At 35.4% G+C, this 10,702-nt stretch overlaps 3 protein-coding genes across 4 annotated transcripts; all 3 read left to right on the top strand.

Moving 5' to 3' along the window:
* The first annotated feature begins 2,136 nt into the window (after positions 1 to 2,136).
* LOC147392068 (putative disease resistance protein RGA3) lies at positions 2,137 to 2,526 on the top strand. The gene has a single exon (XM_086459140.1). The coding sequence runs from the start codon at positions 2,137 to 2,139 to the stop codon at positions 2,524 to 2,526; it is 390 nt and encodes a 129-aa protein (XP_086315266.1).
* Positions 2,527 to 2,826: 300 nt separating this feature from the next.
* LOC147392067 (disease resistance RPP13-like protein 4) lies at positions 2,827 to 3,991 on the top strand. The gene is made up of 3 exons (XM_086459139.1): positions 2,827 to 3,037; positions 3,164 to 3,554; positions 3,646 to 3,991. The coding sequence occupies exons 1-3, from the start codon at positions 2,827 to 2,829 to the stop codon at positions 3,989 to 3,991; spliced, it is 948 nt and encodes a 315-aa protein (XP_086315265.1).
* A 52-nt stretch (positions 3,992 to 4,043) lies between these two features.
* On the top strand, positions 4,044 to 6,534 carry LOC147392066 (disease resistance RPP13-like protein 4). Of its 2 annotated transcripts, XR_015183169.1 has the most exons (3): positions 4,044 to 4,790; positions 4,877 to 5,298; positions 5,381 to 6,534. XR_015183169.1 is itself a non-coding variant. In XM_086459754.1 (2 exons), exons 1-2 carry the CDS (start codon positions 4,238 to 4,240, stop codon positions 5,056 to 5,058), a joined length of 735 nt encoding a protein of 244 aa, XP_086315880.1. In that variant the 5' UTR covers positions 4,044 to 4,237; the 3' UTR covers positions 5,059 to 6,534. The 2 variants fall into 2 exon arrangements, 1 of the variants encoding a protein (XP_086315880.1); XM_086459754.1 differs by having other exon boundaries at positions 4,877 to 6,534.
* Positions 6,535 to 10,702: the final 4,168 nt, after the last annotated feature.

Here is a 10,702-nt window from a genome sequence, read left to right as displayed (position 1 = left end):
AAAAGTGAGTTTGTGCTTGTAAGTGAAAAATATACCCCTTTAGAAATGGGGAGTTAAGAATGCATGCATGAGATTAAGGTAATGTTTGCCAAGGCATTTCAAAAATACTCCATGGATGGAGCTCCCTTAGTACCATTGCCATGAAAATGCATGTATATCAGGGCTAGAAACTTGATGGTTCAATACTATGTTGATGCATAGTACAGTGTGTACAATATGATGAACGATCAAATGGGTTAAGAGAACTCAACCCGCACCCTTTTGGTAAAATTGTCTTAAGCATTCCATTCCCAAGGATGAGGTCGAACTTACCAGTAGTGGAAGAGGATGTTCAGAGCATCATAGGGTTGTCTAGGAAAACAAAATAAAGAGAGTGGGAGAGATAGAAGAGGAAAGAGGAAATACAATGAAAAATAAAGCAACTATCCTAACCTACCTTGTATGCTTGATTTTTTCTTCTTCTTCTTCTTAGGTTTTGAGTAAAATGTTTTGAGGCGAGGTTTAAATAGGAGAAGGAAGAAAGAGAGTAAAAGTGGAAGAAGGGTTTTTAAGTAGAGATTTTCGTAGAGTTTTAAGTTGAGAGAAGAGGCTTAAAGCATGAGATTTTCTTATGAGAGAGGGGCCATTTTATATAGGTTGGATGGACTTTTAGGATCAAAAGGTTCTAAGATTTTAGTGAATTGGATTTGGATTTTTTTAAAGGATTTTAGGTGAAAATGTCAAAAGAAGAGGTATGAGTTTCTTTAAGTCATGTCATTAGTAGAAGCCCATGTGAGTTGTACCATGTTGACCCAAATTAAGAGTGGAATAAAGCATTGATGAATGTTGCTTGTAAGAATTGGTGGAATGATGACATTTGGAAAAATGACTTTTTTGGATGAAATGATGACATTTGGAAGGATTACTTTGGGAGGGTGAATGAGGTGATGATATGTGGCAAGCTAGGTTTGGTTCTTTTGTAAATTTTTCAACAAAACAAGGGTATAGATAAAATTTTGAATTGGGCCAATTAGATGATGCTTGCCCATGTGTTTGAGGCCTTTTGCTTTTTTAGAACAATGTGATCCATCTTTACAAATGGTTGACATATTTACAATGAATCTTACACTTTTGAAGTTGACCATACTTTTTAAGAAATTTGGCAGATGGAATTTGCTAATGGTTCCCTACTTCAAATCAAAATTTCAAAATCATCGAATTAAAACTTAGTCACATCCATAGTTCCACAAGTCCAACTTTCTAGTTGTAGTCTCTCAAACAAAACAAAACTAATACTAATAGTTCAATAAATGCTCTAATTAAAACATCATAACACCACTTTAAGAATAAGAAGAACAGAAGAGCTAGATGTTGCCAGAGTTGCAAATTCACTAGGCTTGTATAAATATCTATAATCTGTTTTTACGGTATATCATATTTATTACAATTTGAAAATCACATGTTCAAGAATCTTTTTTTTTTTTTTTTTGAAGTATGGCTTAAAAATCAATTAGGTTTGGTCCAAGTGTGTGTATAGTTGGGTTAATCCAAGGTAATTTGGGTTGAGCTTGTAACTTATGTAAGTGGCCCACTTATATGGTACTTCTAAAAAAGGGTTTTGTTATTTTATTGTAAGAAGTCTAACTTCAAGTCTAAGTCTTTTATAGAGAAGAGAGTAGAGAAAGAAAGAAACCCAAAAGATGAGAGGTTAAGAGATTTGGGAAGATTGAGATCTAGTAGAAGGTTAATTTGAGTAATAAAGGGAGTCTTTGAATCTATTTGCCCTATTTTCTTCATAGTGAAATCGAGCTCCAACGCTCATACCTCCGTGGATATAGCCTTTGGGTGAACTACTTAAAATCTCGTGTTGTGGGTATTGTGTTCTTATTCTTTTCTTTGTACAGTTGTTTATATTCTTTGCATTTGCTATTCTTAGTTGGGTTACCCTTCATTGCTATTATCAAACAAGGTCTTGGAAGGTGTAGCATATAAGGTGTTTGGTTAAATACTCAATAGGTGTTTGACTAAATTACTAAGTGAGCTTCACAAGGGTGTTCACATACACAACACCTTTGCTTTGATACCACATGTAAACATTACATGCATTCGTTTGATTTAATGGTTGAATATATAACAGAGAGAAAGAAAGGAGTGGCAATGGCAGAGCCAGTCACAAATGCAATACTTCAGCTCCTTGTGGAACAAATATATACTTCACTTGATAATCAGAGAAAGGTCTTAATTGAATTTGAGAGTGAATTGGATGACATGATGGAGCAGTTTGGCCTTATGAAGGCTTTTTTCTCCGACGTGCAAAAGATCGAAAGCAGTAATTGTCCTTATCAGTCTGTCAAGGCAAACTTGGATAAACTGAGGGAAATAGTTTATGATGTTGATGACGTGCTATTAGATTGCCAACTTCAAGCTGAGTCCATGCAATGGAAGTTTCCCCTCGGTGAATGCTCCTTTCGTGCTGAAACGGGAAAGGAGATGAAGGAGATTAAAAAGCACATCACGCGGTTGGAGAACCACATTCAAACCTACTGACATCCATTCTTAGCTAAGATTACTCGTAAGAGCCACCAAGAAAGTAATAGAAGTATGATGAGATGGACCACACAAAATTTTACGCAATCGGTTTGATAGATGATACAGAAGATATAAAACAGTGGATTCAGCCAATAGACGGGAAACAACAACGAGTTGGGATTGTGGGAATCGGAGGTTTAGGTAAAAACCATTGCTCAGAAGATTTTCCACGATGAACAAGTAGTCACATGGTTTGAGAAGAGAATTTGGGTGTCAATAACTGAAAAAATTGACATGAGAGAGATAACGAGGAGCATAATGGAACAATTGGGAGAGGGTGAAAGTGGATCCGCTAGGGGCAAATACAAGGACATAATTCAGCAAGCTCTCATGAATAAGACTCATCTTATAGTCATGGATGATGTTTGGAGCATTGACAGTTGGTGGGATCAGATATCTGAGGCCCTGCCAGAAGGGAAGGGATGCAACAGTAGTGTCATAATCACAACAAGAAAAATTGTAGTAAGAAGTATGGGTGTTGTGAGAAGACGGATTCACTGACCCAAAGTTCTTGATGAAAATGAGAGCTGGTCATTATTGTGCAAAGTTGCATTTTCGGCAAGTAGTGACATGCACACGATTTCTCATTTTGAAGGGGTTAGGAAGGAAATTGTGAAGAAATGTGGGGGGCTTCCACTAGCTATTGAGAGAATAGGAAAATTGTTGTCCACCAAAAGAGAGTCCCTTGGCGAGTGGAAGAAAATTAATAATGATTTTCATGATAAGTTGGTGAACCAAGGTGGCGATTTCTCTCTAATTGCTTCTCTGCAACGGAGCTATGACGATCTTCCACCTCTTTTGAAACATTGTATACTGTGTTTCTCTATTTTTCCTGAAGACTATGAGATCAGCGCTGATCAATTGGTATATTGGTGGGTCGGAGAGGGTTTCGTCAGTGGAAAAGAACCAAAAACTGCAGTAGAAATGGCCTTTGAGTGTCTGTCAGAACTGATCAACAACGGTCTAGTTGAATCAGTGAAGCAGAGGCATTACGATGGAAGAGTCTATAGCTGTAAAAATGCACAAAATGGTTCGGAATTTGATCACTAGTATTGCAAAAAAGGAATTGTTTTGTAGCTTTGATCATCGAAACAGGCAAATATTCGATGTACATTCTCGCCGTTTGGGGTATACAAGCATAATAGATGTGAAATCCCCAAAGAGTAATTTAGAGCTACGGGCCTTTTTAAGCTGTCAGTTTCTTTTCTATCGGAATACTGGATTGGTGAAAGTAAAGTCTCTCAGGGTGTTGGATCTTTCTCACGGTAAGCTTGAAGGTGTTGGTATTAAGGATCTATGGGTCTGGATCACATCCCAAAAACGCCTAGCATATCTCAATCTTCAGGGAGTTGCTGATCTTAAAGAGCTTCCGGTCCATTGGAGAGCTCTGAAACCTCCAGATTTTGATCTTGACTGCATGTAGTAGGCTAAAAAGGCTGCACATATCTCTCACAACTTTAGAGAAGTTGATTGCCCTTCTCTTCAAAATCTTCCCCACGGGCTTTCGAAGCTCTCCAGACTTCAAGTGTTATCTGGATTCAATCTAGGATGGTCAAGTAAATATGGTTGTGTCCTTGGAGTTGGAGAGCTCAAGGACTAAACCGAACTCAGAGTACTACAAATAAGCATTTATGGAAAAGAAAAAATTGCAGATGATGAACTGAAGGTCATGTCACGGCTCCATCAACTTAAGATTTTATCTATTGAATTCAAAGTTGGTTGGAAAAAACAGATTCTGCAGAAGCTGGATAACCTTTTGCCACCTCCTCATCTTCAAGAGTTGTATCTTCGATACTTCAATCGAAATGCTCAACCAAAATGGGTCAGTCCCACTTTCCTTCCCGACATGCAATTTCTTTGCATAGAGAGTGGGGAACTTTTATGCATGAGTCCTGACTTCTGTGGCAGCAAGGAAGAATCTTGGAAAATACAGGGGTTGTGCTTGAAGTACTTGCCTAGGTTGAAGGTGCAGTGGGAGATTGTGCAGAGTGTGATGCCATCATTAAGGTTTGTGGAGGTTAACCGGTGTAAAATGTTGCAGTCATTTCCTTGTGAAGTTAATTACGTTGGAATCTGGAGGAAGAAAGAAGAGGAAGAAACTGATGACGAAACGATGGAGGATAAAGAAGAGGAAGAAAAGGAAGAAGAATATTCAGTCGATGAAAAGAGTGAAGACGAAATGCTTAATTTTAGGGAGTTCAAGTACAATGCCAAAAAATATGGTGAGTACACTATGGAATAGATTTTAACACTATGCACTCACTGATAATTTTTGCTCATTAACATATATGTTTCTCCCTTGAGACAGAACTCCAAGGCCCAGAGCTTCTAAAAAGATCTATCACCTTTCAGCAGATAGTGGATGCTACTCAAAATTTCAGCTACAATAAGGCGATTGGCAAAGGAGGCTCATCGACAGTTTATGAGGCATTCTTTCTGTTATGGAAACTTAATATCTTTTTCCTACTTTTGCTTTCGTTTGATATATAAACCAAAAGCATAGTTTCATATGAATGCAGGCTAAATTGAAAGATGGAAGTGTACTGGCAGTGAAGAAGATTTCACCAAAGTCAATGCAAGGAATGCGTGAATTTATGAGTGAAGTAACTGTACTTACTTCCTTAAAACACGAAAATATTGTACAACTTCTGGGATGGTGTTTGGGAGATGACCAAATCTTAACAATTTACGAGTTTATGGAAAACAATTCTCTCCAACACGCTTTATTTGGTAATCCAGAGCAACCTCGCATTGATTGTTTAATTTTAATTTCCCCTTAAAATGTGGTGAGTAGAGATTGGGTGATCAACAGGTCCAAGATCCGAGTTGTTACTTAACTGGCAAACAAGGTATAAGATTTGCCTTGGAATAGTGAAGGGCTTAGCTTACCTCCATGGAGAATTGGAACCGAAGATTGTTCATAAGGATATCAAGCCCAGCAATGTTTTGTTAGACAGAAACCTCAATGCTAAGACATCTGATTTTGGATTGGCTAGAGAATATGATGTGGAAAACACACAAATGACCAGAGCAGGTGGAACACAGTAATCAAACAAATCCTCAATTTTACATTCAAATTTTCACTTTCATTGAGACAATATAAATGCCTACCCAATCTATTTTTCTCTTGCAGTGGATACATGGCACCTGAGTATGCAATGCGAGCTATATTAACAGAAAAAATAGATGTTTACAGCTTTGGAGTTGTCACCCTGGAAATTGTTAGCGGGCAGAGTAATGCTGTGTACAATCCAAATGAGGAGACCGAATTCCTTTTGGACAAGGTACTGTATTATTGTTAGCAATATGTTAATTTGTGTACCATGGTTGAAGATTTGTTAATTAATGCAAATGAGTTCCACTCTTCCTCCACACTAAGACTAAGACGACGACAACACACTTCACTATGATACTGTTAGTATATTAACAACTACTCAAAGTATACTATGTATGGTGTGTCTGACTACAGGCCTACGTTTTCTGCCGCAAGGGGAGACTCATAGAGTTGGTAGAAGAAACTGTCGTATGTGAACCAGACTATTCAGAGGAACAAGCAAGCATGATATAGGAATTAGCACTTTTGTGCACCGAACTGTCCCCCGTGCTAAGGCCTACAATGTCTGAAGTGGTGAGCATTCTTGAAGGAAAAAAAACTTTAGGGGAGGTTTCTCGAGTTAAACAGACCGTCTCAGCCAATCCCCATGGTTATCCTTTTCTCTCTACTGGAAACGCCAGCACTTCTGACTCCAAGGGTGATATCAGATGCACGAATTATTTGCATTGAGAGCGACGAAACTTGAAATGGTATTAACTTGAAATTTTGAAAGTAATATGATTGCTTGAACATCTATAATTTTTTTTTTCTAGGCTAGCATGGGGTGAGTGGTTGATATAAAAGTGGCTTTAACAGGATTTGAACCTTGATCGTGGCATCATCACTTCACATATGCCTTACTAGCCTGATACCTTTGTATTACCAACTATATCTGTTCTATTAAAAGTGGTGTATCTTCTAATATCTTAAGTGATTATATAAGGTTTTGAGTATTATATATATATATATATATATATAGGGGCATGTTTGGGACCCTACTATTTACCCTACATGTTTTGTTTTACATGGGTTATAAATTTTGGAATTGGCTGATTTTTGGTGAGGATGATCTCCGAAATTTCTAATCCCATCAAAAATGATTTACAAAAAGTGGACGGTCCACGATTCTTCAATTTGTAAACATGGGGTTAGAAGTTTCGGAATGAGCTGATTTTTGATGAGGATGATCTCCTCACCATAAAGATCATTCTCACAAAATAATAAGCCCATTCCAAAACTTATATATATATGAACTTTGAAGATGTATTTTTTAGTGCACTCAATCATTCCTATGTTACATTTTTTCCATTAGCTTTTGTTTTCTGTGAAATTTAGTTTTACCCCTCCATGCAATTGGTGAAATTAGGGGAGACCCCGAGGCCCATGAATTGCATGATGAGACCTCCCTCATGAAATCCAAGATAAGGCTTACCACCTAATCTGATCGCTGTTGATTGGTGGCAAGCTTAAATGGCGTTTGTAAAAAGTCTCAAATATCCTTGAATATGGGATGAAATGACATTAATAACCCCAGTCAAAATGATAGAGCTACAGTATATGGATGCTAAAAATGATTTTTTTAATGGGTATTAAAAAGGAAGATCTTTATGGAGCAACCTTTGGAGCTTCTCAAAATATAAAAGAAACACAAGTATACATTCTTCTTGAAAACTCTCTCTCTCTCTCTCTCTCTCTCTCTCTCTCTCTCTCTCTATATATATATATATATATATATATATATATATATATATATATATATATATATATATATGGAAATATTCAGCAATAAACATTTTGGCAAAACAGTTTTCAAAACATGGGTTAGAGATTTTGGAATGGGCTGATTTTTGGTGAGGATGATCTCTACAATGAAGAGATCATCATCACCAAAAATCAGCCCATTCCAAAACTTCTAACCCCGTCAAAAATGATTTACAAAAAATGGATGGTCCACAATTTTTCAACTTGTAAGTATGGGACTAGATGCTTTGGAATGGGCTGATTTTTTGTGAGGATGATCTCCTCACCATAGAGATCATCCTCACCAAAAATCAGCCCATTCCAAAACCTCTAACCCATGTTTTGAAAAAGGTTTTGCCAAAATGTTTGTTGCTGAACGAGACCCATATATATATATAGGGAAATGGCTGATTTTTGGTGATGATGATCTCCTCACCGTAGAGATCATCCTCACCAAAAATCAGCCCATTCCAAAACCTCTAACCCATGTTTTGAAAAATGTTTGTTGCTGAACATTTCCCATATATATATTTACTCTTGAATAAACTTCTCGACAGCTTTTCTTTGAAACATAATGATACCATAGTCTCTTTTAGATATAAGGAAAATATTATAACTATTTTGATCAAGGCAATAACTTCATCATTGGGAATGACTTAGGTTTATTGCATGGGACATTTGTCTACATAAACTTTGTAATAAAATATATGCGTGAGGTAATTATAATGATTAGATAATTTGAAAAACCAATCTTGAGGAATGATATAAAAGAAATATATCGAAAGATTTCTAAAAAAAATTCAATATGTGAAACTGTTTGACTATTGATATTCTAATAGAAATTAACCAGATTTCCTTTGTTTTGCTAGTCAAAAAGAGGAACCAAGATATAATGACTAGGAAATAGAGTTTGGTCTATAGATTACAAAAAGCACCACTATTGTGTCTTGTGGTGTGCCATCTATTGTAGGGATGCACATTGGATCCGATAAATTTGAGAATCAAACCCATCCGAAGCCCTTTTGGATTGGATTGGTTCAAATTGAGTATGGTTTGGTTCAGGTACGGATTGTAAAAAAAAACATATTGATTTGGTTCGGTTCCAGATTAGGGGTATAATAGAATCAAACAAATCTGAAAACCGAACCAATTTATATATATATATAACATGTAATCTTAAAAGACAAAAAGTAAAAACATTCAAACAATAATAAGTATCTTGATGTTTTGTTTATGCGTGATGTTTTGTTTAATATTTATTTTATTTAGTTTTAAGTTTTAACTATTTTAATTTTACCATTGAAAATAAAAGTATGAGAACCGATAACCGATCCGAACCAAGGTTGGTTTGGATTGGTTCAATTCTATAGGGTAATTGAATTGGTTCGATTCCAAATTTGTAAAACTGATCATGTTTGATTTGATTTTGATTTTGCTACAAATTTGAGTCATGTGCACCCGTAATCTGTTGTGTGCCAATAATAGAAATGAATTTTAAGACCTTTTAGTTGGAATAAATGTCATTTTTTTAATATAATTTTTTGTGTCCTCTATTACTTGATGTAAGGAGAGTACAAAACATTTAGGCCCAAATATTATATTTAAAGTAAAACATCATTCATGGACCCAAGTTAGAATTAAAAAGAGAGTCTTCAAAACATGTCTAATTTAGACTCTTGAAGCTCAAGCACAAACAGAATAAAAGACATCTTACACAATAAAGACTTGATATGGAATTTGAAAATCATGCTTAATTAAAAGATAAAAATTATTAATCACCAACACCAAAACAACACAACGTGAAAAAAAACCTATATTTGATGGTCCAAGGCCATTGAATTTCATAAAATTTGACAGACGAAAGCATCAAAATTTTCATTGTCAATTTTCTTTTACGGACTGAAATTGTTAAATTAATAAAGGAAGAGAGAAATTTGATGGCTCTAGGCCATCGAATTAGGGATCATCAAAATTTTCAATGGCCATAGGCCGTCAAAATTAGCTTTCTAAAATTTGTGAGCTTTGGCCCGTCAAATTTTCTTGTCAAAATTTTCAATTTTCACATAGTGCAAACAAGATAAAGATAAGCACATACTCTTCTTATTTAGCTATGAATCTGGTATAGTTTGATTTCAAAAGAACTTCAAATCCACATATATAAAAGAAAGCAAGTATAGTTGGAGTGTTTGACATAAAAATGCTTACCAATGTCCTATCCAGGGATCCTTATCAATTTTAACTATTTGATGGCTTTCACTCTCTATGGTAGTCCAAGGTTCACATATAACACTATAAGCTATGTGTTAATTTTTAATTAGTTAGAGTTTTAAGAAAAATTATTTAATAAACCCTGTGAGAGGGGATTTTTTAGAGTACCCAAACAACCCTCTTCCCATCTTCTTCGCATACTTCAGTGTTTAAATGGCAATTACTATCATTTTTAATCCTTAATTGGGGTGTGATAAATAATTAAACAGATTGGGTGTAATAAGTAAAAGTTGGGGTGCCAATAGCCTCTCTCATTATTTATGAGAGATACTATTGGCACCCTAACTTTTACTTTTTGCAATCCAATTTCTTAAATTATTTATTAGCCCTAATTAATGATTAAAACACACCATTCAAACATTGCAAAAGCTCGATTCAATTTATTATTTAAACATCACAGTGCAATGTAACCGATTCAATCAACTTCATTATTTTCCTTTTTATGCACTGGCTACATATTTTTTTATGAAATCTTGATTTCATTTTCTTAATATTTTGAGGTGACTTCGGACCAAAATTTACATTTAAATATTCAAAATTAGGCGTATATCATTCTCTATTCACTATAAAAAAAAATCGTCTAAAAAGATGGTAACCACCATAGAAAAACACATGTAAAGAAGATGATAAAATGGGGGTTTGGGTATTCCAGAAATATTATTGAAGAGATGGAATTGAGAGGCCATTTATGCATAAAAAGTTTACTAAATGGATTGATTATGAAGATACGATCCAAAAAACCAAGGACCATTAAGAAAGAAATCCCTCGCATAGGGTTTAGGGTTTAGTAAGTGATTTTTTCCTCTTTTTCAAACTATGCGAAAGGAGACTAAAGTAGAGTTCTTACGCCCATGGCTCATCCACTAAGACAACAAATTAATTTCTTCAAGGATAAAGGTGGTTATCCTTAGTGGAAATTATTTTAGCATTTGTAAAGATTAATTACTATAAAATATCTCCTTGATTCCACCCTATGATAAGGTCGATTTATCCTTTTTTAATAAAATTACTAGAGTTTGCCCGTGCCTACGG

The sequence above is a fragment of the Akebia trifoliata genome, chromosome 11, assembly GCF_017979445.1.
Source record: "Akebia trifoliata isolate Shusen 1 chromosome 11, ASM1797944v1, whole genome shotgun sequence".
In the NCBI taxonomy this organism is placed as follows: Eukaryota; Viridiplantae; Streptophyta; class Magnoliopsida; order Ranunculales; family Lardizabalaceae; genus Akebia; species Akebia trifoliata.
This window is presented reverse-complemented; position numbering and strand designations above follow the sequence as displayed.

Coding starts and splice junctions, on each gene's coding strand:
- LOC147392068 (XM_086459140.1), top strand. CDS start 2,137: ATGGCAGAGCCAGTCACAAATGCAATACTTCAGCTCCTTGTGGAACAA.
- LOC147392066 (XM_086459754.1), top strand. CDS start 4,238: ATGTCACGGCTCCATCAACTTAAGATTTTATCTATTGAATTCAAAGTT. Junction 4,791..4,876: donor GTACAATGCCAAAAAATATG/GTGAGTACACTA, acceptor CCCTTGAGACAG/AACTCCAAGGCCCAGAGCTT.
- LOC147392067 (XM_086459139.1), top strand. CDS start 2,827: ATGGAACAATTGGGAGAGGGTGAAAGTGGATCCGCTAGGGGCAAATAC. Junction 3,038..3,163: donor AAGAAAAATTGTAGTAAGAA/GTATGGGTGTTG, acceptor CTCATTTTGAAG/GGGTTAGGAAGGAAATTGTG. Junction 3,555..3,645: donor GTTGAATCAGTGAAGCAGAG/GCATTACGATGG, acceptor ATTGTTTTGTAG/CTTTGATCATCGAAACAGGC.